The sequence below is a fragment of the Corvus kubaryi genome, unplaced genomic scaffold, assembly GCF_017639235.1.
Source record: "Corvus kubaryi isolate FWS band 111438036 unplaced genomic scaffold, C.kubaryi_AGA036_p1.0 65374, whole genome shotgun sequence".
Lineage (NCBI taxonomy): Eukaryota > Metazoa > Chordata > Aves > Passeriformes > Corvidae > Corvus > Corvus kubaryi.
In genome coordinates, this window is record NW_024581955.1 from 198,235 (window position 1) to 225,516 (window position 27,282).

At 40.5% G+C, this 27,282-nt stretch overlaps 1 protein-coding gene across 1 annotated transcript in view; it reads left to right on the forward strand.

The window, feature by feature from the left end:
* Positions 1 to 27,282, forward strand: part of LOC121673382 (very large A-kinase anchor protein-like) — an 83,956-nt gene that overhangs the window by 35,498 nt on the left and 21,176 nt on the right. The window contains exons 5-14 of the mRNA XM_042046656.1: positions 3,161 to 7,664; positions 8,654 to 8,701; positions 9,051 to 9,166; positions 10,108 to 10,255; positions 16,532 to 16,671; positions 17,969 to 18,083; positions 19,194 to 19,229; positions 19,917 to 20,050; positions 21,768 to 21,894; positions 26,376 to 26,518. Coding sequence (XP_041902590.1) covers positions 3,161 to 7,664; positions 8,654 to 8,701; positions 9,051 to 9,166; positions 10,108 to 10,255; positions 16,532 to 16,671; positions 17,969 to 18,083; positions 19,194 to 19,229; positions 19,917 to 20,050; positions 21,768 to 21,894; positions 26,376 to 26,518 — 5,511 coding nt within the window. The remainder of the gene's footprint in view (positions 1 to 3,160; positions 7,665 to 8,653; positions 8,702 to 9,050; positions 9,167 to 10,107; positions 10,256 to 16,531; positions 16,672 to 17,968; positions 18,084 to 19,193; positions 19,230 to 19,916; positions 20,051 to 21,767; positions 21,895 to 26,375; positions 26,519 to 27,282) is intronic.

A 27,282-nucleotide genomic window follows, 5' to 3' on the forward strand; every position in this document is an offset into this window, starting at 1 on the left:
GTGAAGCCTGCAGGAGAGCAGAGCTGCGTCTTGGGAGATACTGGCACAGGCTGAGGCTCTGCAGCTGAAGCAGGGGTGGAGCCAGTGCTCCTCAGGACCGGGTTTGTGCACAATTCTCCAAAGGGCAAACGGCTTGGAGTCTTGCTCAGACTTCAGATTGATCAATTGGAGCGTAAAATTCTCTCAGAAGACAAACAGAGAGCAAAAAGAATTGGGAGAAGTTATAAAGGTTGCCACATAGGCAAAAAAGTAGCTTCTGAATACATTTTCTTGCCTGACCTTTTGTAATAAATAATGGTTGGGGGGGATCTGTGGCTTCAATCAGTGTAAATATAGAACCCAATCATGCTGGGCTCTCCTTGTCATACCTTCTGTAAAATGTACCTATTCATCCCATATCTGGATGCTTTGGGTTTCAGAACTGCTGGGTTCACATGAAAAATTCGAAGGCAAAGTTGGGTATGGGAGGCAAATGGAAAGACATGGCCCAGGTTTGTTCTGGAGCATTGGTTCTCCCCCCTGCATATGACACAAAAATATCAACCATGAAATGAAAGACACTCAGTCAAAGCTAATTCTTGTCAAGCTGCTTATTCGAAGTCCTGCCTTGGTTTTGGTGGAAGTGAGTGTTTGGCATCTTGCAATACCCATTTATATGTTCACTTCAAGCATGTATCATTACATTTGATCTGTTCAAGAAGCCATAAAACTTATTTTCTTTCTGAGAAATGTTACCGTTATGTGTTCTGCTTGTGTTTTTAAAAGAAATTTCATCTGGATTCAGGACACTTGTGGGACAACTTTTATTTTTGAGGTTGTCCAAAGTATAGAGGAGCTGCTGGAGTTCGTAGAAGCTTAATAGTGATTATTTAAAGCAGGAAAGGTTACTCGGTAAGGTTAATTCTGAATAAGAGCATGATCAGGTCTTACATTCTTAAGACTTATTTTTAGTATGACTATGGCTGATGCTGAGTAAATATACTGCTCTGCAGAACCCAACAGGTCCTTCCCCTCACATTTTTAGTATCTCTGGAGTTATAGAAAATATTTTCTAATGTAGAAGAGAATTTTCTGTGGAAAATAATGATAATTTTTTCCCCCCTACCCCTTTTCCCACTGTGTTTTGGTTTTTTTCACTCAGAAATATTTATGTTTCTTTGGAGGATTGTGAATCCTCAGGTCAGCCATTTCAGCAAATGGAGTGTGTGATGTTTAGCAGCTACCACTGCTGGTATCTCTAGAAGCCAAACTGGTGCTATAGAAGACTAAATGTAGGCATCTAACTTGGCAAGCTGGGAGATGTGCCATTTATACAAGACTTTTCTGTTTCCTCTGTGACTTAATATACGTGGCCAACAAACCCTGTATTGAGATTCTGCTGTAGTCTCCATCAGAGATGACAGTGAATTTAATCCCAATACAAACTGAATTTTCAAGTTCTCACAAAGTCTAAATTCCCATATTAATGTATTTTGGCATTAGCCTAAAGGTACCTAGCAGTGTAAAACATGCATATAAATGACTGTTTATATCTCTCTTTTAATGTTTATGAATATGAATAATTTCATATTTAGTTCACTTGTACTCTGTGGGTATTCTTTACTTGTGATTTTAAATAGCATTAAGTTCCCTCTTCAAAATAAAATTAATATTGAAGTAAGAATCTTGACCTCTAAAATCTTGACAGAAGAGAGATTCTATTTTTAGATTGGTGAATCCACTCCTTTTTCATATTCTTCTCTATCTTTTGAGAGAATATATACTCAGAATCCATGCAAATAAGATTTGAAGTTACAGTTACTCAATGGTACTCAAATGTTTCACTTCCCGTAGTAAATTTGGTTTTTATTTCTTACTTAAATTATTTGTTCTCAGCTCTAGAGCTGTAGCAACTTCTCAACAAATTGAACTGATGGGAGAAGGTTCAAAGAGCTTTTAGAAGCTACTAAGCTATTTTTATATATTGCAATGCTTTTATGTTAGAAACCAAAATCTTAGCCAACACCTTTTTGTTGTTGTTGTTGCTTTTGCCCAAGAGGGTCTTCTGGAATGAGTATGACAATCTTCCACAGCTGAATGGTTGATTCCAGCCTTTCACTGTGTTAGCAGATATGGGGCAGACTTTGAAGGGGTTTCTTCTCAGTTTACATGGAGGCTGAGGCAGAAGGGAGTTTAAGTCTAGTCTGAGCATCTACTTTGTCTTAAAGTGAAGAGTGGAAAAGCTGACAGTGACTGATTTTTCTAAGAATTCTTTAATAGGGGGAAAAGAGAGAAGCACTTGAAAGAAAGGTGAGTATTTGTGATGTCTCCTAGTTTTAGGAGAGAAGAAAAACTGCTCCTTCAGAAAATTGGAAGTGACAGGCTCTGAACTTAGTATTATCAGAAAGAGCAGTGAAGGATTAGGATCACAGTTCCTCTGTGGTGATTCTTTCTTTTCTTAGTTTTTGCATTTGCTGTTTTTTGCCGCTAAATTTGCAGAAATTGAAGACTAATGAACGGCTAGGTCTACCAATCCCTTGTCACATTTCTAGTCTTCCCATTTTGGTATTCCCTCCAGCATTCCAACAGTCTTCATTCTTACCCATTCTCCATTCAGTCTCTTTCCTTACTACCCTGTGGTTCAAAAAAGCGTCCCGTTATATACTTTCTCTTTTGCCACATGTTTTGTTTCTCCTCATCCTGTTTCTTAACAGTATGAGATATTGGGTAAAAGTTTAAATTTCAATTCAATATTTTACTGAGCATTAGTACAGTAAATTTTCTCCAGTTTTAATGTACAGGCCTGCTTTAGTAGGATATAACATCTTCAAAACAGGATGATTATTTCTGTCACTGCAAATATTGCCTTGCAGTGACACTTGCCAATAGTAATTCCCTTGTCTGGTAGAAAATAAATGATGGAAGTTGGTTAAGGCAACATCTACTTTTTTGCTTGTAGTTTAAGTTGGGTTTTTTTGTAAAAGGTGGTATCCATATCATTTGTCACACAAAACTGTATTTACCAGAAGAAGGAGGAAAATAATGTTGAGTGCAATCTGCAGTTTGTGCTAACCTGTGGAGGGAAACAGTATTTTACATCATCTACAGCTAGTGCTAAGCTTTGTTATCATACCATCAATTTATTGTGTATCCTTGCTGATATTGATGATCCTCGTTCCAGGCAGACACGTCGGAAGCCAGAAGCACCCGCAGTCACGTATGCAACGTATCGGGGTTCTGCAAGGATCAGGCAGCTCCTGAAGAATCAATCAGAAACTGGAAAAGGAGAGAAAAGTCCTGAGAACAGAAATGCTTCAGCAGTCAAAGAAAATGGAGAAGTGCAAACAACTCTGTCTGTGAAATCAGGATGCCTAATAGAAGAAAATGGAAGAGATGAGGGTAAAAATCACCAAGATGATGGCATGTTGAATTCTTCTGCAGTTAGAGTGGGAAGCAAACAGTCTGGTAACGCTCAGCATTGCTCGGGCCGAAGTAAACATGAAAGAGCTGCAAAGGCCACAACTTTATCCACTGAGTCATGTCATGAGTTAGACTTAAGAAATACACCTGCTTTAGCTGCAACAACAGTTAAAAGGACGTATTCACTAGATTCATTATTGCCATTTAGTAGTAGAAACAGTGGGATCCTAACCAATTCCACTTCCCAGAGTACTCATTCCCTTAAAGTCAGTTCTGCAAACAATTTGGTTGGAAAAGAAGGTGGACTGCTGGGAGAAGCAGGAACTCCGTTTCAGACAGACAGAAATGCAACTTCTAACTTCAATAAAGAAAATTATTGTAGCAAAGCAGCTAATAAGGAGTCTGCAAAAGAAATACAGGATGATTGTTTAGATTCATCCAAATCGAAAAGCAAGACAGTTAGTGAAGAACTGCAGGTGGGGAAAGGAGAATTTTGCTGTAATCATCAAGTGGATAATCACTCAGAGCAAACATTGGATGTCCAGAGGCTTCGTTTCAGTACCAGTACATTTCAGCAGCAAGGAGATGAGCACACCAGGAGTGCCAATAAAGATGGTGATCCAAGAAATGGTGACACAGAGAAAATTGCGACAGCTGTGGGAAGAGAGCAAAGTCCACAGAACTTTCCTGCTACTGTTCTGTTTCCTTTTAATGAACAAATACCTACTTCACTCAGCATGCAGTCCAAAGGAGGAAAGTGCACAGCCACAGGCAATTCAACCACTTCAGTGTCATCTATTGGACACGATGAAGATACAGTCATGGGCAGGGGAGCTTCTAATGAAGAACTGAGTGAGTTAGGGAAAGCAACACATGTACAAAATGGCCACAAGCTAATCCATGTGGAGAATTCTAAGGATACTGCCATGCAGCAGACTGGTTTTCCTTGTCTAGAAATGGAGGGTGAGGAAATGGAGGATTTGCCTGAGGTTGCAGTGGAAAAGGGAAACCTTGCCAATGTGTCACTGTGTGCACATGGGTGTCAAAGTGTGAAAACTCATTTTGATGAGCTGACAGCACGTCTAACCCACGAGTCTACCTCTATGTCTGTGATGGTTTCCCATTCTGCCGTGAGATCTGAAGGAAAGCCTTTGACCAACCATTCTGCTTTCACCTGTCAAAAAGACAATGTAGACTTGATTTCCGAATCTCTGCCTGTTTCTGAAAATAGCTGTATTAATTTTTCTTCCAAGAAGGAAAACAGCAATAAACTTAGGCTATCACCCACAATAATTGATTCTTCATCTGACAAACAGGGAAAAACTAACTCTGAAAATGGCCAGATTGCTGCTTCTGAGCAGGACAGGTTTAATCTTGCAGCTGCAGAGTTTAGGAGAATAATCCCTATGGACAGGACAACCGAGGGGCCACCTTGCTCAGGAGACCTGAGAACTTTGTGCCCAGCAAGTTCTCTGGAACCTGAGATTACTCCTTCTATGCTTGATAGCTCTGCTGATGGTGTAGATGCAGGGGCTGTTTGCATCCCCAGGCCCACTTCTTCTCTGGTATCCAGAGAAGCCTCCAACCTTCCTGTTTCTGCCTTGGAGATGTCTGGCACTGCTCAGGGGAACAGTAATTCTTACAGTCACAGAGCTAGTGATGGGGCAGATGAGGCCTTCTCCACACAACAGGCTGACAGCAGTGTCCTGGCAGAGGCAATGCCACCACCCCTCTGTCCTTTGAAATCTTTGGAAACTGCATCTGAGTCAGCCAGTTCTGAGAGTGTGTGCAGGGATGCTGTGGGACTGGTGATTCTTGGTGCTTCTGCTGTCTTGGAAGCCCCTTCTGGCCAAGAAGCTGCTGCACCTGCCCAGGCAAACAGGCTCTGTTCTGGGGAAGGACGGGGAGATATTGATGTGAAGGGACAAGAACGTTCTTCTTTCCCAGATGCTGCTGATTTGTTGAAGAAAGCTGAAGAAATAGTGGACTCAGTTTTACACTTGGCTACAGAAGAAATACTAGCAAAAGAAGGCTTTGGTGTCTGCCAGCTTTGTGGGAGCAAGGATAGTTTAATAAATATGGGTATTGCAAATTATCAGAAGTCTGAAAGTGTACAGCTGGCAGCAGGAGAAATCCAGTCAGCTGTGACATCATTAGAAGATTTTAATGAGACCGGTGGAGGAGGCTCATCTTCGTTTACAGGAAATGAAAGAGTGGATACAGATAATCAAGACGAAAAGATACTCTCTTTCATCTCTGACAAAATTGACCTACATAGGGCACTAGCACTAAAAGCAAAAGAAACAGTTGATGAGGTCATTAACTCAGCCATACAAAAGCTGGCATCCAATCAGCAGCAAGGCACTGAGAGGAAAAGGCCTTCTGGAAAGGTTCAGTCTAAACCTGAGGCTGAAATGCCAAAGACTTTAAATCTTGATATGAGATTTCCTGCGAATACACAGGAACCAACAGAGATGGATGCAACTCAGACTGTAAGTGTAAACTGTGAAAAGGCAGATTGCTCAGGTCCTCCTTTACTTCCAAGTTGTATGGAAAATGGCATAGATTGGCCCCAAAGTGATGAAAAGATACCAAATAATGCAGTTACTTGTCAAACAAATGGATTTCTTCCCTCTGGCAGTTTAGCAAGGCCAGAATCAGATTTTCTGACCCCAGCAAAAGAGAGGCACAATGGAAAGGTGTGTGACCATCTGGCTGCAGCAATGTGTGGCAAAGTATCAGCAATGAGTAGAAAATCTGATGGAACTTTACATTTTATTGGTAGAGATGCTACTGCAAATGAAGAAATGCTTTTGTCATTGCCATTAAAAGGTCCATGCAATAATACAAATATGCCAGAGTGCACACTGCTGCCAGCTGTAAATGTTAATTTTTCATCTTTTATGCCTGGCAAAGAATGTATTGGCCTGCAGAGTGAATCCAAAGATAAAAGCAGCCCTCAGATGTCTCTGGAAAGCAATGCAGAGGGCAGTCTGTATAAACACTGTGGGAAAGAGGCTGCAGAGGAAGTACCTGTACAAGTAAAAGCAACCTTACAAAATTCAAAGGCAGTGGAGAGTGAAGAGCAACTAGCAGAAGGGGCAAGGGAGAGAGTAGAGGTTAATACTGGATTAGATGCACAGTCTGTGGTACCTGAATTGTCTGTTCCCAGAGAGGGCAGTGAAGGGAAACACTGCTTCAACACAGTCTTTGCCCAAAATAATGAGAATCTGACGCAGGCACCAATGAAGGATCACGACATGGAGAGAAATGATCAGCTTGAAGAAAATGGCCTGGACTGCAGCAATGATGTGAAGGAACCAACAGAACTTTTGGCCTCTTCTCCACTGATTGAACAGTGGGAAAACAATTCTTTTACTATCATTTATGAGGGTGCACTTCAAACTGAGAATAAATCTGTCTCAACTGATGAGATGCAAACTGGTTCTCTTTCTCCTTCTGATTTGCCTTCAGGTAGTACAGATCACCTAAGGTGTGACAGAGCAAGGAATAAGCAGGAGTCAGGCTGTCTTTATGGGCAGGACAGCAAGGTGAATGAAGCAGCAGAGAGCCGAGGCTCAGAGTCATTCCTGAGCGTGGAGGCCAAGCGCTACAGAGTTTATCCGTTCTCTCTGTCTCCCATCTACGAGGACGACAGCTCCCAGGAAGATCTGCTGTCCACGGATGTGTCTCCAGAAAGCCGTCCTGGGGCAGTCTCCAAAGACAGCTCTGACCACGCTTCTGTGCTTTCCCTCCTCCAGTCGGTGTCTGAGCGCTTGCAGTTCACTGCTCGCTTCAGCACAGAGGAGGAGGATGAGGAGGATGGAGTGGAGGAAGAAGAGGAAGAAGAGGAAGAACCATCTTATGAGGAAAATATTCTTGATGTTGAGAGAGAAGAGAACTGCCTTTCCAGTCAGTGCAGAGGGAAATTTAAAGCAACCCCTCAATCAAATGACCGAAGTAGATGCTCTTTTACTGAACAATCATTTCTTCTTTCAAAAGAACAGCCTGACTCACAGGAGCAACCAGAACAGTTTCCAGATGTGGCTTCTTGCAGTCAAACACCTTGTAAACCAGTTCCAGAGAAAGCTGATGCTGCTGTAACACAGCCTCCTACAAGTGTGTACTATCAGTATTTGAAATCTGCCAGGAAAGGCCCTTCTGAAAAGGGGACCAGGTTTGGAAGCATTCTCCAGGATATACTGCAGCCAAAGATTCACTGGTTTCAAGACAACACCGTGCCAAAACTGGGAGAATTGTCAGCGGTAAGATGTCATATCACATGATATTTATAATCAAAGTGATTAGCCCAGATTCAAAGTTGCTGCCTCCCTGTTCTCCTTGCTACCTTTTAATTAAGATTTTATCATAAAAGTAATCAAAAGTTTTTATCGGAAGTTATTAGGCTTTTTAATGTCATAGTTTAAAAGAAAAGGTCTTCTGATTAAATAATTTTAAAAAGATAACTCTTGGTTCAGCACGCAGGTGAAAGGGATTTAACTGTGAAGCAGAATATGTGAACAGAAGGTAAAACAGAGAAATATGCATAATAGAAAGTTTTTATAATAGCACAGGACAGACTTTTCCATGTTAAGGACATTTCAACCTGAAGATGATGGAATTGCCTTTTATATGAAAATTATTCTTTTATTTCTTTCACTTCTGAGATTATTTAATAGACCTGTCTTGTCCAAAAAAAAGATACAAATACTGGCTTACTGGGCTCTTTGATTGTTTCATCATAGTGTCTTCTACAAACTCTAGCTCAGTTAGCAACTAAATAACATAGCTGCTCCCATAGATTAATATTTCTTTTTTTAGTTTGCTTAAAGCAATGGCAGATGAGGTATGGAAACAGTTCTTCCTTTGTTTAGAGTTTGAAAGTGCCACACAGACCAAATGTGTAGCTGAAGAAGTCTTTCCACAATGTTGGGAATACTCCAGTCCATGTTAGAGGGATCTTTTTCTTTTTCCTCTGTTAAGAAATGCAGTTTATTGTTTGCTGGGAAAGGGGAATACATTTGTAAAGGCTACAGCTTCCGTAGCAGCTCTTCCTTTCTAGCACATGCTGCTTTCTGCTGATTGACTTAAACCATTTTCACCCACTCTGAATGGCGGTGAAACAAATCTTGGTTTTTGCTGCTAATGACACTTGTGTACGTGTACAGGAATAGTGGACCCAGAATAATTTGCCTGTGCTTTGTGCCACTGTTGTAGGTGTTAATAGTTGTTTGCCATGTCCTTTTACTTTCAGAACCTCATTGACAGGGCAAGTCTCAAATACAACCCAAGACCAGGGAAGGTAAGCAGAGTTTGTGTCACGTAAATCAACATGATACATGGAATAATTTGTTGTACTGTCATTTTTGAATGGAAAGCATGTGAAGTTGTTAGTCTAATCTTACGTATTTTTGTGTATTATTAGCATATGCTTGCCCACTCTAATAGTGAGAATATATTATTTAAAATCCTGTCACTAGCAATTTTGCTGTCTTTCTCAGCAATTGTTGTTTTCATTCAGTAGAGTGTTTCATGAAAGAAGAAACTGTGTAGCCTCTCAGTTGAGTGGGCACAAGCTGCAAGCAAAAAATAACTATCTGTGCTCTGTGTTGAAATGGGCCCTCATTTGCATGCATTGTGTATTGTTTCAGATTATTATTTATGATACTTGTGGCAACAAAAGTAAACAAGAAGTTCATTCTGATGTGCTAGATGCCTCATCGTGGATCTTTCCCATTGGAGCAATACTTAGGATAATCAGAGGATGGTAAGAAATCCAGGTCATATTTAAATAGAGTCTTTCCAATAGACTGCATGTACGTTCCTCTTGTATTTTTATTTATTTTTGACACATGTCTGATCTGCAGGAGTGTCATTTTCTTTCTTTACAATTAGACGGATACTATCTAAAAAAGCATGAAACAAGGCTTTAAAAAAAAAAAAAAGTATTGTTCCCCCAGGGGAGAAAGTTCAAACAGAAAGTTTCTAATAGAGCCACAAGTAAGTTTAGAGTTCTTGCCTGAAGTGTTGAGCCAGTGCAGTCATAATCATGATTAGAGATGTGTATGACAAAAAAAGGTGGATTTTTATGGTTCAGTTTCCTTATATGGTAGCTGTTGCAAAAGGACCATCAAAAGAACATTCTCAGCTGCTGGTTTTAATGTGGCATTTAAAGGAATGTGGATGCAGAAGGATAAATACAAGTACCTGTGAGTTTGCAAGTGTTTCTCAATTTGCTTTGGGGAGCTGGGTCTGTGTCAGTTGTTGCATTGGAATTTAGTTGGTGGAGCTTACAGGGAATGCTTGTGTCAGCCATGCCTGCCACATTTATGCAGTTTTGAGGCAGCCTTGTGCAGCTTTGCATACATTTCCTTCACATCCTAAGAAATGCTGAATGCCATTATTAATATGTTTTATACCTTTTGTAGTATCTGCCTGAACAGGACATGTTTTGATGTGACAATAAATACATTTGTCCTGGTAAAATAAGGGTGTTTATTTACATTGTGGTTTAGCTGTATTTTTATTTTATCTTTTGTGCTGGAGAAGAACTGTGTATTTTACTTTTCAATGCTAAAGTGAATGTGACTACTGAGGGACAGCATGAGAAAGATGTGATATTGGTCTTGATAAGAAGAGCTTTTTCCTGGGCTTTCCATCAGATGTGCTCTACCAGCAACGACTCAGTTCATTTTATCATTATTGCAGCTGGATTTTTTATGAGAAACCGAAGTTCCAGGGTCGAAAACATGTACTAGAGGAAGGGGAGGCTGTGCTGGATCATCTTTGGGATCTCCCAGGCACAAAACATCATCGAAGAAACCTCACAGTTGGTTCGATCAAACACGTGACAAAGGTACGGGCTTTCTTCACAACATTCTCACGCGCGTGATTGATTTGTTGGTCACCGTGGCATATTACTGGCAGTGGACAATGTGTGTGTAGGGTTGCTGACTGTACTTACATTTGCTATAACTCACTTTTTTCACCTTCTAGGTGGTGTATTCTTTAGCTTTTGCTGTGCTAAATTTCCCTTTCTTCCTGAGTTAATGAGCAGGTTGATTGTGTTTCTTTGCCACCACCCTCGCATGACACAGTGACCTGTCCAGTTATTTTAAATTAAACAGAATCAGTTCATATTTTTGAAGAAGTTTTTATCTTAAGCTGTCTGCTGTGTCTGTATGGTCTCTGCTGCAGTTGCAGTTGGGTTTCCAATCATACTTGTACAGCGTAGCCTCCAAAACCTGCTGCCATTCCCTCTAACAGCTCTGTGCCACCTCTAGGGTTTCCACGTGGACCAGTGGTACACCTACAGCATGTGGCTCTGCCTACAGCCATCAGTTTGGAAGGCTTTTTGTTGATAAGAATCGAATGTCTAAAACTGAGTATAATGCATCTGTTGTTACTCAGTGAATGAGGAATATATTTTCCAGATCTTGTGATTTAAGAAGACTTAGAAGTTCAGTGTAGCATTCCAGTTACTCACAGGGCAATGGCCCTTGCTGTGAGTGAATTATCATTTGTATCACAACAGGAAAGATTTTCAGTAAAGTGCTTTCTCTGTTCTCTGCTGGTATAGAGGTCATTTTAAAATTGATAACCTTTTTGTCATCGGTACAGGGGCGTAATGTCATGACAATTAGAAATGCTTTTTCATTCTCTTAAAAAACTTAGAAATTAATTAATCCAAAAGAGGCTGACTGAAAGCAAGAATAAAGAAGTTAACATATTTTGACCAATATGTAATACGACTATTGATCAATAATGTGGAAGGCAACTAAATAAATAAAGGTATTCCACAATAACATGTGGAACTATGGTCTGAAACCAAGGGAAGCTGGATGTGTCTTGGGTAGGAAAGAAAACTCTTGGATAGAAAGATACCGAGTTTAGCTTCATCATGCTTGATAAAAATCTTTGCAGTACAGCTAAATAGGTTTGACCTTGGTTCCTCTCCCAGTCTGTGGTTCATTTATATAGAACACAGATGGAAAGCTTTGTTACTGTACACTAGTTCAGTAATCAACACTTTCCTTGTGTAAATTAAACCTCTAGCAGGCATGGTTGGTGAGGTTAGTGCACTCACTAAGCCAGGTGTTGTCCTCTAAACCCTGGTTCATGAAACAAGGCTTCAAACCTCCTTTTTTTAGGTTGTTTTTTAGCTGCTGTAGAACTACTTTTGGAAGGTAGTTTGCCGAAGTGTTACCTTATTTATTTTTGTGGAAAATATAGGCGTTGTTTTTATTTGACAAGTAGTGGATTCTTTTTCAGGCAGCTCATGTGTGTGATTCCCATGTTTTACTGCCATTCTCTTTTTCATAGGCTGTCAGTGTCTTTTCTCCAGGCTAGTTTGGCCATACTGGCTCTGTGTCCAGGCTATCTGGCTTGTCTCCTAATTTTTCAAGCTGCTTTTTTTTTTTTTTTATGGTGGTTGTTTAATGGTTGTTCAGTTGCTTTGAGTTAGCAGATTTGAACATTGGCTAAATATTTGAGAAGAAAACAGCTTGCCAAGAAGAGGAAAAACAGATTTTTACTAAGGAAACTCTAGGAGGTACATTTAATTTTTTTTTTTTGTGTCATATTGACAAAGAACAGTCTGCCAGTAGCTTTGTGCTCTTGATTTGGCTTCAAGCCTTCCCAAAAAAGCAGAGATTCTGCTAATTTGTGGTTAGCTTGTGCCCTGGCTACCTGTGGATATGCATTAGGTGTACCCATGTGTATTTAATTTCAAGAAAGTTGTGGGGAGGAGATTCCAAGGAAACAGATTGTGCAACCAGTAAAATGAAGACCTGTCTGAAATGATGTGGAGACTGAATTCCACTAAGGCCAAGTCAGCGTGAGCCAAGGCTGTCAAAGTCTGCCTGCACACACAGGTTCAGTGCAGCTCCTGCAGCACAGTCTGTGTAGCCAGGTCAGTTCTCTGGCCTACTGTATATACATTTGCTGACCTTTTTGCATGTGTTGTGCTTTATTCTATCTGTTTTTGGAAGCCCAGGGAGGGTGCTAAATGTTATGTTCCCAAAAACAAGAGTCAGGAAGAGTTCCTGACACCTCCATTCTGGAATAGTCTTATAAACCACTATTTTGCAAGGTGACAAGGGATCTGAAACAGCAGGATGCTGTCTGCAGGATGGTTGGGCAGGAAATAACTGGATTCCTTGTGGAGTCTCCTTAAGCAAAGCCCTTTGTAATGGGTTCGTTCACAGCATTACATGGAAGGGTGTGTTTGTTTTGTTTGTGTGGTTTGCCAGGGGAAAGGAAGTTCATAATTTAAGCAGGGACTACTTTGTCAGATGCCATAGGAAGACACCTGGCAGTTTCAGATGGTTTCATTTGCTGGCTGGTATTTCCAGGACAGTAATCATTAATTTCCTTTGTATTATTTTACTTTACTACCAACTCCGTTGAGTTCTGTAGTTGGTTGGTGGTGATGGGTAGCAAGAGTGGTCCAGTGCTGGAGCACTGGGAGTAAGAATTATGAATGGATAAAAAAGTCTGGAGGACCAACAGAGAGTAATATTAAAAAAACAAGCTCCAGAAGCAGATAGCATCCTAAAGACAAAACGTGTATCTAAAGTAAAGTGGTGTCTAGACTGTATTACAAAGCAATCATGTGAATACCAGAACTAATTAGGCCTGGTTTTTAATAGGCTCTTCTCTCATCCTTGTTTTGGCATTTCCCATAAGAAGCCAGACTTCAGTCATTCTTTGTCCTGTTGTTGACACAAAATCACCCCAGTTAAACAGGCTGATTTGATCACTTCAGTCACCACAGCTGGCAGGTCCGAGGAGAAGGCCTAGCAGTGCTGAATTTATTTAGCCCTGCTGGAGCTTCTAGGGCTGTAATCCTAGATCCAGAAGAAGGATAAACAACCAAGACCACCTTGAGGGAGTTGAAGGCTTTAGGTCTGTCACTTCTTCTGGAGCTCTTGGTCAGACTAGAAAAACGTCAGAAATGCCACTGAAGAGGAATATTTCATGCTAAAGGCTTCTCTTCAGGAGGAGCCTTCACCTTTCTGCTGAGGGCCATGTTACTCTTTTGGAGGTGTCTGTAAGTGTTCCACGTGCTTTGTAAACATCCCAGCTCCCTAAAGACCACGAGGGAAGCACAGGCATTCCAGAATGACACTGTGGAGGTAGGAGGAGAATACCACAGAGTAAGGAAGGCAGAGAGGGATGCCTGGAGGCTGTGACCTACCTAAGCATTTGCTGGTTGTGTATTATCATTGGAAATGAGCACAGCTGCATGATCTGTTTGCTGTGCTTTTTATTCTGTTTTTGCCTAATGGGTCAGTAGGACAATGAATGATGTGAGTTTGGACTGCTTGTGATGGGGGGTGGCACAGTTTGGGGGGTGGGTTTAGGGAGGAAACCTTCCAGTTTGGGATCTGGGGTGAAATACTGTGGTAGCAGCTTTGTATGATAATAGTTTTGCATGTGGGCATCTCATTTCCAAATCTCGACGCCTTGCAGATGACAGGGCTTTGGACTGAAGAATCTAGTTCTCCACCTGACTGCTATCATATTTGTGTGGTTTTCATTTTGTTTCTAAAGATGGTGGCTTTATTGGGAACGTTAAGGGAGCCTCTGAAAGTAATGAGGCCTGTTAAATATGCTCAGGCAAATATGAACATGCTGGGGCCAATATTTAGCAAGCTAAATTTGCATGCTTGAATTGTATAAATTAATAGCATAGCACTGAGTGTGCATCAGCAAATACATAACATTCATCTCATTCAGTAATAATAAATGTTACCATTTTCTGCAGTCTGTGCATCAGTACAGGTAAATCAAATTGCATATTTAAGTCAAAATGTTTATTTGTGACTTTAAAAAAATGTGCTCAGAAAATACAAGGTACTTCTTGCTCAACCATGTTACCACCTTTAAAAACAAATATTTGAATTGATTTCGATGAAGACCTCAGTTTACTGTGTGACACTTTGTGGAAGAAGTTTGTGGACTTAATCTAGAACACACTCAAAAATACAATCACTGTGAGTAGAGGTTTTTTTATTGCTCTCAAAATCTGGCTGGAGAGAGATGGGGATAACTAGGAGAGATTTTATTATGAGTGCTTGTGCTTTACCTACCCTGCTACATTTGTCATCTCTGGAGCTGGAGACTGCTTCATGAGCTTCTGAGTCAGGAGAGCAGACTTGAAAAGAGAATACAGACTGGCTTTTTCCAATCTTAAATGAAAAACAAAAACAAGAGCCTCCTACTGAATTAAAATTAAACATATTCCATCTCATATTCTGTCTGAGCCTGCAGGCAGATACTTTTATTTTGCTACTTGTCTAGTCTTGTAGGTACTTTGTTTCAGAATGTATCTGAAACCATTAGGAGTCTGGCATCATTATTTGTGGAATTCTTGGAGGTGCAACTTCCCATTTTCAGTGTCAAGCTTTATTGTTGGATTTCTGAATTTCAGCCTTGTTACATATCAGATATTTTTAGGAAAAAACCCCACAGACTTGAAATATTTCTTAACTGTGGCTTAATAAGATACATACACATGTGAAAACTATGGGGAGATTGCTTTTATTTTTTTTAACCTTGTCTAGCAATGCGCTTAGAATTGAGGAGTGGAGTTCCTTAGCATTTTCCTATAAAGCAGCATTTTTCTAGAAAGTCTCTTTTCCTCGTTTTTCTGGGTTTGTTCATCTGAAAATAAAAATTCCTGTATTGCAGTTTTTGTTCTAAAAACAAAGACTGTGCATTGTTTGCAAGGTACAATACAGAGGAAATGTGACTCTGCAGGAGGGGGAGTTGCCAAAACAGTATTACTGTGTTACCTCAGGTCTCAGGAGCAAAGTGAAACAATATCCTGAAGTGCATCCATTCTAATTGCCACACTCACTGCTGACAGTTCAATAGCTACTGAAAAAATCTTGCTAACCAAGAAGCTGTGGGATGTTACCCATAAGAACCCCGCTCAAAGCCCACATGCAAAAGGACAGTGTCATGAGATGAGGTGCTGGAACTTCCTGAGCTTTTGTGCCCTGTTGTTGGGTTTCTCTGCATGCTCTTGTGTTTTTCCTTCCACGGTCCATGCAGGATCTCTGTCATGATGTGACCTTCCTGGGTCCTCACCAAATCCAGAAATCAGGTGCTTCTGTGAGGGCACCCTCAGAGACCAGTCCTCATCCCTCTTCTCTAGTGCACATGCAGGAGGCATCTTCCTCCAGCCACCTTTAGGATTTTGGGAATCTCTCTATGCTGTCCAAGCCCTCTGTCCTAAAGCAAATGGGTCCGTGGGTCGGGAAGGGGAAGCGTTCTGGGACGTTATCACTGAGAAGTGTTGTTTTCCAGCTACACACGTGAGCCACCTTTCACTGTTCTGGAACACCCTGCTGAAACAGGGACTTGCAGAAGATCCTTATTGGTTCACGATGTGTTTGAGTGCTGGGGAAGAAAGTGTTGGCAATGCATGTTATATAAATATTGCAAAAGGAGGGGGGCTCAATAAAAATCCCTGCAAATTCTAGAGAAGAGCATGTGGTCAACAAGTTTGTTCTCCAGCGTGGTATCTCTCAGTAATAAACTTCCAGTGAGGAAATAGAGGTTGTTGCTTTGTGGTAGCAGGAAAATTGCCAAAGTGTCTACTTAATAAAATAGATGTTTTCTAATATTGCTCTTTTTTTCTTCCTTCATCTAAAATGCTGTAAATTTATTTAGCACAACAAAAAGAATTGAACTCATATGGCTTGGTACTGTAGTTGGATTCTGCATTACAGAACTTGATTGTCGTGGGAGGGAGGTGGGAATGTAATAGACATTTCTGGAAAGTTTTGGTTAATGCATGCATCATGTGTGTTATGGAAGCACTGTTTTTTAAAAGATAAAAAGTCAGTTTTATAATGCTGTTCAGTCCTTTAGTTGGAGAATATTTAAACTGGCCTTTTTGAAAGTCACTTGACAGGCATAAATTTCTTCTTTGAAAATTAGTGGGAGCTGGAAATTTACCTCCCTTAGCTTTTTAAAAATTCCAGCCTCCATTTAAAGAAGAATAAAACCCTTCCATTCTATGAAGCCTGGAGAAGGGTGAGAAGATGGGGCAAAAAAGGGAATGTTTGGGGGCAGAGTCTGCAGGTGTGGATAAACATTACCCTTTGATTTGTTTCCACAGGACTGTGGCATTCCAGAGGTGGAGTTCTGCCTGGCAGCTGGCAGTACAGAGGGACTTCCCATCTGCATACAGGGTGCAGTTGCCAATTTAGAAGAACTGGATGTTGAGGAAAACCCTTACATAAGAGTCAGATCAGGAGTGTGAGTACTGAACCTTTTTAACAGCATTTTGCCAGCAGGTAGAAGAGTAATGTCATGGGATGAAAGTCAGTCAGCAACATGAACAATATTTGGGGGGGTTTTGCTACAAATCAGTAAACATACGCTGAATATTCCCAGCTCTACATTTCAGTATGGTGCTCTGTGGGCTCCTAGTAGCAGAACCAAATTTTTGAAGGCATTTTTTCCTAGTTGCTGGCAGAAGTCTTCAGTAATTCCGTATTTGAGTAGCTTTATAAATAGAAGAAGCAACTCAGCTATAATCAGCTTTGAGTTCATTGGAGAATAAATACTGTGTCCCAAGTCACCCACCCTGTTACAACCATAACACTGTGGCTGAATACCAGAAAATGAGTGTTACATCATTCCAGCATTTCTCAACCTCCAGCCACGTCCTGCTGTTCTGCAGGGAGGTGATGCAATAGGACACAGGCCCCTGGGTAGCCCAGTGCTTCCTATATTGAGCAGAATGGGCTCTTCCCTGGGCCAACACCTCACAGTTCCTGAAGTTTGGGAGTTGTGTGGCTCTTCTCATAAATCATTGCAGAATGACATTAGCTCTTCTATTACAGGAGTGTTGCCTTTCCACGTGAGCCAAGTCTACCTTCCCACAATCTCACAACATGTCTGTGAAGCTCGAGATGGTGAAGGAGTTAAAAACAGAGCTTGTCTTAGTTTTGACAAAATTTGGTAGTTTTAGGAACATCACTTTCCATATGGCTCCGTGCCTCTTCCTCCATTCCTTGCGTGGTCGACTAAACCTGCGTCCAGCTTCTGCACTTAGCTTTCTTTTTGATTTAAAACAGTGTGAAGGACTCCCAGCATTTTAAATCCTCATGTCAAAATTACAATAGCTTTCCAAAGGAGTGTTGTACATAATCATACTTTAATAACTTCCACTGAAAAAAATTACATGGGATTGATGTTAGAAGCCTTTTAATTGATAAGGTGACAATCCTAGATAAAATTCAATACAAATATCTTCAGTACTGACTTTTTTTTGGATACTCAGGAATAACAAGCTGGCTTTTTTAAGTGAGTGAACAAATTGGTAATTTTCATCTCTTTCATTTATATTTAGGTTGGACTGAGGAAAAGTGTCTGAGATCATCTTAGCAGTGATGTTGCCAGCATATTTAAATACAGCTTTGTTTTGATGTGCTGTCTAAAACATTATCTAGCTCTTATGAGTACAAAAAGGAAAATAATTTTAGTGAGATGTTTGTATTTGAAATCTAATTATATGAACTTATTGAGTCCTTTATCCTTACTGTTGTAGATGGCTTGCTTATTCAGACTTGAATTACAAGGGAGAGATGACGGTTTTGGAAGAATGTGATTCACCACCTGAAATTCCTTCAGCAGATGTAAAATCTCTGCGTCCCTTAAGAATGGTGAGGACTTCACAATTCCCTAATAAACTGTGTGCCTTCCTTTGTTGTTGTTGTTGCTTCCCCAGAGGTTTGGACCTAAATACAACTTGGATTCTAATGTTCTTTTCGGGTTAATCCTTACACATGTAATGCTCCTCCATGGTGTGTTTGCTTTGGTCACTGTGACTTGCTGGGCTTCTGCACGCCTCAGCATCTTCCTGGGAAGCTGCTGTTGTTGGGAGGAGGTCAAATAAAACAGAATTGAAGGGCTCTTCATTTTATTGCATCCAACACCAATTCATTAACCAAAAAGCCCTTCCAAAGTTGTTGATTTTCTTTTTTTCAGTTGTACAGTTAGATTTTCTTTATTTTCAGTTAGAGTCTATTGGGGATGGAAGACCAGATAAGGAGTTTATTACCCAGTAGTATTTCTCTGACCAGAGATTGCCCAGAAATCTGGGGAGGTGCAGCTGGTTTTTTGTGTTGATAGACAGCACGCGGATCTACGTGTGAGAGAGATGGGAAGGGGTATAACACAAATTTTACTGTGAACATAGTAAGCCTACAGAAAAACAGTTCAAAATCCATAAAGGAGTAAGACTTATAGCTGTCTCTTCAGTCATTCAAGTGAGGTCAGTGTCTTATTCTCTCACAGAGCATCATTCACTCACATTTCCAGAGAAGATGCATTTGTTGTATTTGCTCTTTGACCAGAAACATGAATATGTCAGACTCTATTTTCTGTCTCTCCTGCTGTTTTCTCTCGCTTCTAGTGTTGCAGCATTTGTGCTTTAGAAATTTGAAATGAGTGCAATAAAGCTTTAAAAGTTAATTTTAAAAACTGGTCAATATCCATTAGTTTAAAAATATGTAGTAAGTATTTACTTTAGATTCCCAGACCATAAAGGAATATTTTTAAATTGCTTGCAGTCTTAGAGGTTTGTCAGTGCACTGATTTGTTTGTAGGTCAGGTTTATAGTGTTTATAGCCTTTTGAAATCTATGGCCAACACTGAAAGTGGTGAATATAATTGCAAAGATTTCATGCTCTGATAGTACTGTAAAACATATGTCAAAGTGGAACTTCAAGTTTAATGGAAATACCTATTTCCCCCCCCCCATCTGTTTTTAGGGTGGACTAAAGGTGCAAATGCCAATGAATGTCAAGGTAAGCACAGAGGGCATTGACAATAAAATAGAAGCACACTGGGAATATAAAACCTTTATGCAAGCTGCTTTCCTTTTGTTTGGTATGTGATGTTTGATAGCTATTCAGTGCTTGCTGCTGAAGAAAAATTCACTAGTGCTGTCAAGTTACTTAGTGTTTGATGGGGTGTAAAAGCAGTGGTTTGTTTTTCACGTATTAGGAAAATGTGAATTTGCTATGAAATGAGTTTTTCTGACTTGACACATTAGTCACTGTAATGATAAAGGGATTGGGGGAGATTTTCCCATTTAACATACCAAGTTTAAAAAAAAAAAGGAGAGGGAAGGGAGGAAGAGGACAGGAATAGAACCCTGCCAGCCTATCCCCTATTCTAGTACAAGGAGTTGTGAGTGAGACCATGATCCTTCTGTGATCTGAGGAGCTGAAAGCTGATCCAGAGTTATTGCTCCTTTTTCTACAAAAATGTTAATGCTTTAGGTAACTTTTAATTATACAAATACATGCATGGCTTGGGTGTTTTTCTAATAAAAACAGATATAAATATTGTTAACAGCTGATCTGTGTGATTCAGCAGATGAGGAGCCTGAAGGGGCTGTTAACTGCAGTCATGGAAATAACTTCAGCAAAGTACAGGGAGAGGCTTCTTGTCTGCTTTTGAAGGATTAAGCTCAACATCATGTTTTCTAGATAATAATATATGAGAAACCCCACTTTGGAGGATGGTTCAAAGAGTTTTCAGAAAGCATCACTTCTGTCCCAGCACTGTTTGGTAGTGAAGAAGAGTTTCAGGAAATTGGATCACTACGTGTAATTGGTGGAGTGTGAGTATATTTCACTTTTATATTTATTTATTTTAAGGGAGAGAAGCATAACTAAGTGCTTAGAAGTGCTAACTAAGGGGGGGGTGACTGGAATCTTCCACAGGTGAAATGTTTTGAAAAGAAAGGAGTGTATATTTCTTGTATTATCAGCTCTTCGATTATCAGCCTACCAAGGTAAATGTGTGAAAGGTGTGAAGCCAGTGTTTGCCATTTGGATGCCAATAAATTAGGCCACACAGAGCTTTAATTTGTATTGCTTTATACTCCTGATAGTCTCTACTTAATTTGCTGAAATGACCTTGGGTAGGTGTGGTCAGTCTTCAGTTTGACATTTTAATACCTCTGAAACCTACAAACTGTTTCATTGTCTCAATGGTTTTCCTGTGCCACCTGTTTCATGTTATCTGGAATTGGGAATGTGCTGTTATCTTCATTAATTGAGGCTTTGGATGGATTCTGTGTTGCCCTGCCCCTCCCTGTGTCTCACACACACACGGGGCTGTGTCACACCTGTGTAACAAGGTGGGTGCTCTGAGGCAAACCCAGCACCAGCTGCCAACCCCTCGTGTTGCTCTTTCACCCTCTCCCAACTCCCAACAGGACAGGACTGTCTGAGAGCAGGCAGGATGGTTGCTTCTGCCAAAGACCTCAGTAATAAAACAGTTTGCAGAAAATCTTGCTTTTGTTTCCAAAGGGGTTTTCCACTTCAGTATAAAGATGGAATAACATAGATCCTTTCAGGCTGCTGTCAGAATTTTACAGGCACTAAATTCAAAACAAACCTAATTGTTAATACTCAAATAATCTACTCATAAGTGCATTGTGTGTTTGCTATCTGGGGAGCCTCAGATTATTAAAAGTCATTGTTCTGTCTGTTGTGGCAGCTTTTATTTTTAGTGCTGTGGTAACCTAAACAGCTGAATTAATGTAAACCAAATGGTACTAAAAGTAAAGCTATCCCTGCCTGCCAGATTTCACTGCCAACAGAATTTGTACAGCAGTTCTAATATTTACAGGGGAGCTTTAATGAAAGAAATGTTTACAAGACAAAAGGAGGGGGAAGCACTTTTTCAAATTAAGATCCTGTAGAGACTTGAAGTTGATATGGAAACACCTTCCTTTAACTGAGCCTTATCTATATATTCAAAATACTTTGAAAAGTTCAGTTTGTTTAGTGCTAAAACATATTCCATATGCAATATGGAATATATATTCAATTTGTTTATATGTGTATGCTTTTAGATTAATGCAAAAAAAAAATATTAGCAGGCGAAATCTTGTTCTGCAGAAATATGTTAATTTTGTCACCAGCTCAAGCTAGGGTAGAGTCTCATCATTTATTAGCACACTGAAGAGATCTGCTGCTTGGTTTTTTTATCACTGAAACTTTTGGCATCTGATGCATCCTGGACTCTGTGGTACTAAATCTTGGTATTGGGAATGTGGCTGGCTGAGAGGAGGTACATGGAGAAGCGTTACATAAATCAACTGTTGTTGGCTAAAGAATCACATGGTGGGATTTTGATCCACAAAGAACACTTCATGGGTGCCTGTTGTGACTCCAAACAAGCATTGCCTTGTTCACTGGCTGGGTTTGTGATACTCGTTTTAGTGGTTTTGGGATGTTCTCTTCCCCTTTCATTTGTTAGAGAAAATCATGTGTGCAGTTGTTTTGCCTTTACTGACTTCTCTTCCTTTTGTTGTGGGGCTGCCACAGATGGGTTGCCTATGATAAGGAGCGCTACAAAGGCCATCAGTTCTTGCTGGAGGAGGGAGATTATGAGGACAGACACTCCTGGGGGGGAACTGGCAGTGCCCTCCTGTCCTTCCGCTTCCTTCAGGCTGTAAGTACTTACATGGATTTCATACAAATTATGCACGGCTCTGTCCGTAAAGAGCAAGGTTATTCTTTGTCCACGGTACAGCTGGCTTGGGTTTGGTCATTCTGTCTTTTGCCCGTGTTCATCCTCATTCTTTTCCTACTGGCTGAAATCTAGGCTGCATTAAGAAGAAGCAGGTTCTAAACAGTCTTTGTGAAGTTGATACAAGAATTGAATCGTGCAGAATTCCTCGTCTACCTGCCAGGTTTTCCAAGCACCTCACTCCTGCACCTCAAGCTATCTGAATCTCTCAAACAGAATTTTCTTAAAAGCGTAGCGTGCCCGAGTGTACAGAGTAGTTCTTGATTAAAATAAAAATAGCTTTTCAATGCAGCAGCTGTTGCAAGCCTTAAAACAGCATTACCCTCTGTCTGTGATTTTTCTGCCAGAAAATTTTGGCAGCAAAAATAATCATGGTAAAAAAATCCCTGCTACTAAAATGTGTTTAGTGGAGGCAAGGATGAAATAATAAAAAAAACTATTTATAAGAGTCCAGTACTGGAAGCAAAGTTAGACTTTTTAGGGATGGGGAAACATGAGATTAGAAGTTCTTCATCATTTCCTTTGGTTTGGTTTTTTTGTTTGTTTGTGTAAGGATTTGAAGGATTTTTTTTTTTTATTATTATAATGGGAACTCTGTGAGCATTAAATACAGCTGCAAAGAGTAACTTCTGAGAGTAAGATTGTTCGCTCTGATATTTACTCAGTTTTGTATACTCAGATTACTCATCTCCTCATCTGAAGAGATGTGATACTCCTGAGCCAGGAATTTTGTAGAAATTGAAGATAGGCATTTAGAGCAAACTCACTGTCTCAACAGTCTTTTTTTTTTTTTTTTTTCTTAAATAAAAAGTTAATATGAATCCAAGAAGGCTATACTTAAATTCACAATTTGCAGGTTTGTTTTTCATGACAGGCACCTAGCAAAGGCTGGGTTTATAATCAGAATCTATCAAAACAAATATAGAAGAATTAATTGAATTGAAGAAGAATATTCCTCTCTAAATAATTTATTTTCAGGTTTCTGAGAAAAAAGTAGGTAGGGAATTTCTTCAGATTCCTTATTTTGATTGTGCAGAATCCTGTTCAATTACTGAATAATGTTAGTTTTCCTCTTTTCCAGCTATATGTAGGATTTGTGAGCAACTGAAAATGATCTTTTTAGATTTTCCTCTTGGCAAAGGACATAAATACAAGTTAAAATTGTGCGTGTGGGTAGCAAGAATGACCTTCCATGTTCTGTATTTAATTTTACTTGCACCTAGAACAGTCAGAAGGCTCAAGTCATTAACATTTTAAAAACACATATAATTCACAGTCATATATCAACATATATCATTCCAGTTGGCTTATAAATATGCATAAATATTTACCTATTGATAATAGAAGTGAAAAGGAATAATTCCCCTCAATTTGTTGCATAAGTGAAGGCAATCAGCTGCTTGCCAATAAAATGAGTAATGGGCCTGGCATTGTGTTGTTTGGCTTGACCAGCAGATTGCCTCCCTCTCTGTGATGTGTAGCACACAGGGCAGTGTTCAGGCTGGCCATATGCTCCCTTTGTGACTTTGTATGCGATACTTAAGGTCAGGATTTTAAAAATATTTTAGTACCAAATGTTCAGTTTCAAGGGGACCTGGGCAAAAATCCAAAATCTCTGTGCTTAAGGCCCCTCACTGCACAGCAAAGGTCCTGGCTCTTCTCCCTAAGCTCAGGAATTCTATCAGGGGAAGCAAGGTAGAGGTTGCAGTGGTCTCAGAATCCGCAGGGATATCGCTGGATATCAGATCTTTATTGCTCTTCTTGTTTAGTCAAATGAATTCGAGAGTCTCTGTGGAAGACTTGGGGTTCTGTGAAGTGTAACTGAGCCACATTATTCATGGTCACTTTAGATGGGCAGTGGGGCTGGGCACTGACCCTGCTCTTTGGACAGACTCACGGTGTGGGCTCAATGGGGCCAGCTCAGCCAGACTTGGATTTTTCTGCTGGGGCATCACGCCAGCAGACCTTGGCTGTGTTGGCTTTAAGGCCAACCCAGACCTTCAGGGAACTGAGCCTGGCTCAGAGGGCTGGGAGCTGAAGCTGCTGAGCCCCATGTACCTGAGTCAGCTGCAGGCACAGTGGGATCAGAAGGCTTTGTGTGGTGCTCCCAGAGCTGGAGCTGGGGCAGAGGCACATCAGTGGCTCTGCAGAGCCTCGTCAGCTCGTGTCAGTCCCCTCTGTCACCGGGGCTTAGCAGTGTGCAGAGCTATTCAGATGCTCCCCAGCCACCACAACCCCACATGCCAGGTTCCACCAGAGCCTGCTAGTGCTGGGGAAATGCAGCCCCTGTTTCTGTACTCAGGGCAGTGCTGCAGTCGAGCTGAGGCAGGAATTTCATTTCCTGACAAGTCGGAAAAGTCGAGCACCACACACAAAGTGGGGATTGTTGCACGTCCCCCCTCCCCGGCCACTGGTGAAGATGTGCACACACGTGAACACGCTGCAAGGGCTCTCAGCTCTTGGCTGGCTTCAATATTCCTGCAGTGAACACTCCCAGGTGCTGATGTGGGGGTTTGGGAAGTGTTTGTGAAGCAGAGGTAAAAAGATCTTGTAGGATTGTTTTTTCCAGCTGCTGCCAGCTCCCTTGTCAGCATCTGTGTTGAACACACCGGAGTCAAATGTTCCTGAGGGCAGGCAGCAGTCTGGACTGTGAGCTGCTTTGAGGGACAGTGGCATTTGCTTCTTTTCTGCAGTGTCAAATACCTTCCAGGATGGGCTTTGCCCATGGCTCAGTGAAAGAGCAAAGTTTCTGAGTCTTTTTCTGTCGAGCAGAATTTGTTGCCTTTAGAGCTTTCCTATTTATGTTTTCAAGTCTAGAATGATTTGCCTTGGTCTGAAAGTCTTAAAAAGTACTTTTCCTGTTGCTTGTTGTAAGAAAAGCAGTAGTGGAAAGAATGATGGCTGAATTTGAGAGATGTTTTAAATTTAATTACAATTGTGGATATATTTCAGTATTTTAAACTTAGTTAAGGGAATTATGTGTAGATTTGACCTAAATGACTTTTTGGGTACTCTTACAAATAAGTCTTTTGCTTTAGGATTGTTAAGAGTAGCTGGTTTTCATTTGCATTAATACTGCACGAGTTTGGCTGTTCTTTTTTTTTTTTTTTTTTAAATTTCCCCTAAAAAGTAGTCTGAAGCTGCAGTTGTTCATGATGATTTTTCCAGACCTGGCACTTTAATTTCTAGTTTATACCTGAAGTAGTTGCAACAGTTTAAGTAAATGAAAGAAGGAAGTGGTCAACACAGTAAGAAAACCAGTTTTACTACAGGATTTGTTCCATCACCATTTTACTGTCCTGTAAACAGTGCAGAGAAGTTGAGCTGCATCAAGTGTTCATTCTAAAATTGGTTTTCATTATTCATTGTGATTTCATCCTGTAGCAAAATGTGGTGCCCTCCAATGAGCCTGTTTGATCAGGTTCACCTGACCAAATGAATCTGGCTGCATGCTTGGTTTGTCCTTAATTTCTAAGTGATTTTTCATAGTTATAAATCTTTGTTTTCTCAGTGTTTAGTGTAATAATACCCATGGTGGTGTCCTCATATGTTTATGGATCTCTGTCATCCACATTATTTACTTGATAACCTTTATTTCTTGTTTGCAAGACTTATTTTCAACTTATTATAACACTGCTGAATGTTTGAGAAACACTGAAATTGAGTTCATGCTTTCTGTTAAAAGTTAAAGGAATAAAGTGAACAGATTGTTGTTTTCTATTTTCCCAAGCAGCTGCTGAACTGTGTGCTTAAAATTGCTAAGTGGTTAAAAAGCTGAAGATTTGAAACCCAAATGCAAATAATCTGAAGCTGTGCAGGTAATCTGGCCAAGAAACTAAGCTGGCTGAAAGCACAAAGCAGTGTCACAACTATGTAAGAGAGAATGTGACAGTGTTAAGCAGGATTTATTTATAGCTACAGTGGGTGTATCCAAAAAGTGCAAACCCCTTGTGCTGGAAAGGTGATCTTTTCCTCTCTGTACTTATTGCCATGTTGCTGGGAAGGGATGAGGAAGGAGAAGTTTAATGAAAAACTATAGTCATGGTCTGCATGGAGTGAGGCTTTTGGAAGATCAGTGCTAAACTCTTCTCAACTCTTCTCCTTCCCACACCATCATCTTTGCACTCTGAGCCATCCTCAAAGAGGAAAGGATGGTGCTCAGGGGCAGCAGGCTCTTCCTCTGTTCCGTGCAAACCCCTGAAGGCCATATCAGATTGCCAGGCTTCCAGTTATTCCAGAACTTCAGTGCCAAAATACCCCATAAAGATCCACACCAGGGAGCCAAGTCCCTTCACTGCTCCATAGCATGCTGTCTCTCTGGCTACAACTCCTTGCCAAAATGTGTTATGTTGTGAAGAGTCATTGAGCTGTGACAGTCTTCTAACTCCTGTGCTGCCTCTTAGGATTTCATAGAGTCTTCAGTGGCACTTTTCCAGTCTGATGATGAAGACGGGAAAGGATTTGACATCGTCAATGAAGAAATCCCTGATTTGGAGCAGGCTGGATTTGGCCCAGAGACGAGGTCGATTCTTGTGAAAAGTGGAGTGTAAGTCTGCTCAAATGGATGGATGGAGCTGTTAAACATTTCTGTGCACATTTGGGTACATCTTTTGAATGTCTTCCACATGGTACACGTGGTAAATATTTGGAGGAGAAAAGTGTTTCTGTAAGTTTCATTGGGGAATGGAAGGGAAATCATTTTAGTTTTCTGTAGCTCTCCTGCCTACACCTTGATTTGGATCTGAGCATTCTTGTTAGTAGAGAGTGTTTGTAATGTCTCTTCTAAGGTGTCAAAGACTAGTTTCATGATAGTAGCTTTGGCAGTAATACTGAAGAGGTATTTTAGATATATTAAGAGCTGGTATAACTTTTGGGACAGGTAGAGCCTGTCCAGAAAGGATGAGATGTGCTGTATTTGTAATAAAGTCAGACTGCTGGCACTGAAATTAATATACTTTTTATAGAACTACTTAAATTAAAAGGAGAGAGTTAAAGCAACAGGTGTTGAAGATACCTGGTTCAAACTGATCCAGCTTCCAGGGTGGACTTGGCTAACTTTTGGTGTGCATATGTGAAGTTCAGGAGGAAAATAAACAACACAATTGCAATAAATAAGGTACATTAGACCACATGCAGTGTCTGTTGACAGAGTTATGCAGTATTAATTAAGGACAAACTCAAAAGCACTAGAAGCCTAAAAATTAGTGGGGGGGGGGGGGGCGGGTGAGAATGCCTGGCATGAAATAACAGCTCTGATCCATCAGATACTGCAGGAGTTCACAGGAAGATAAGATATAATGGCCTTTTTGT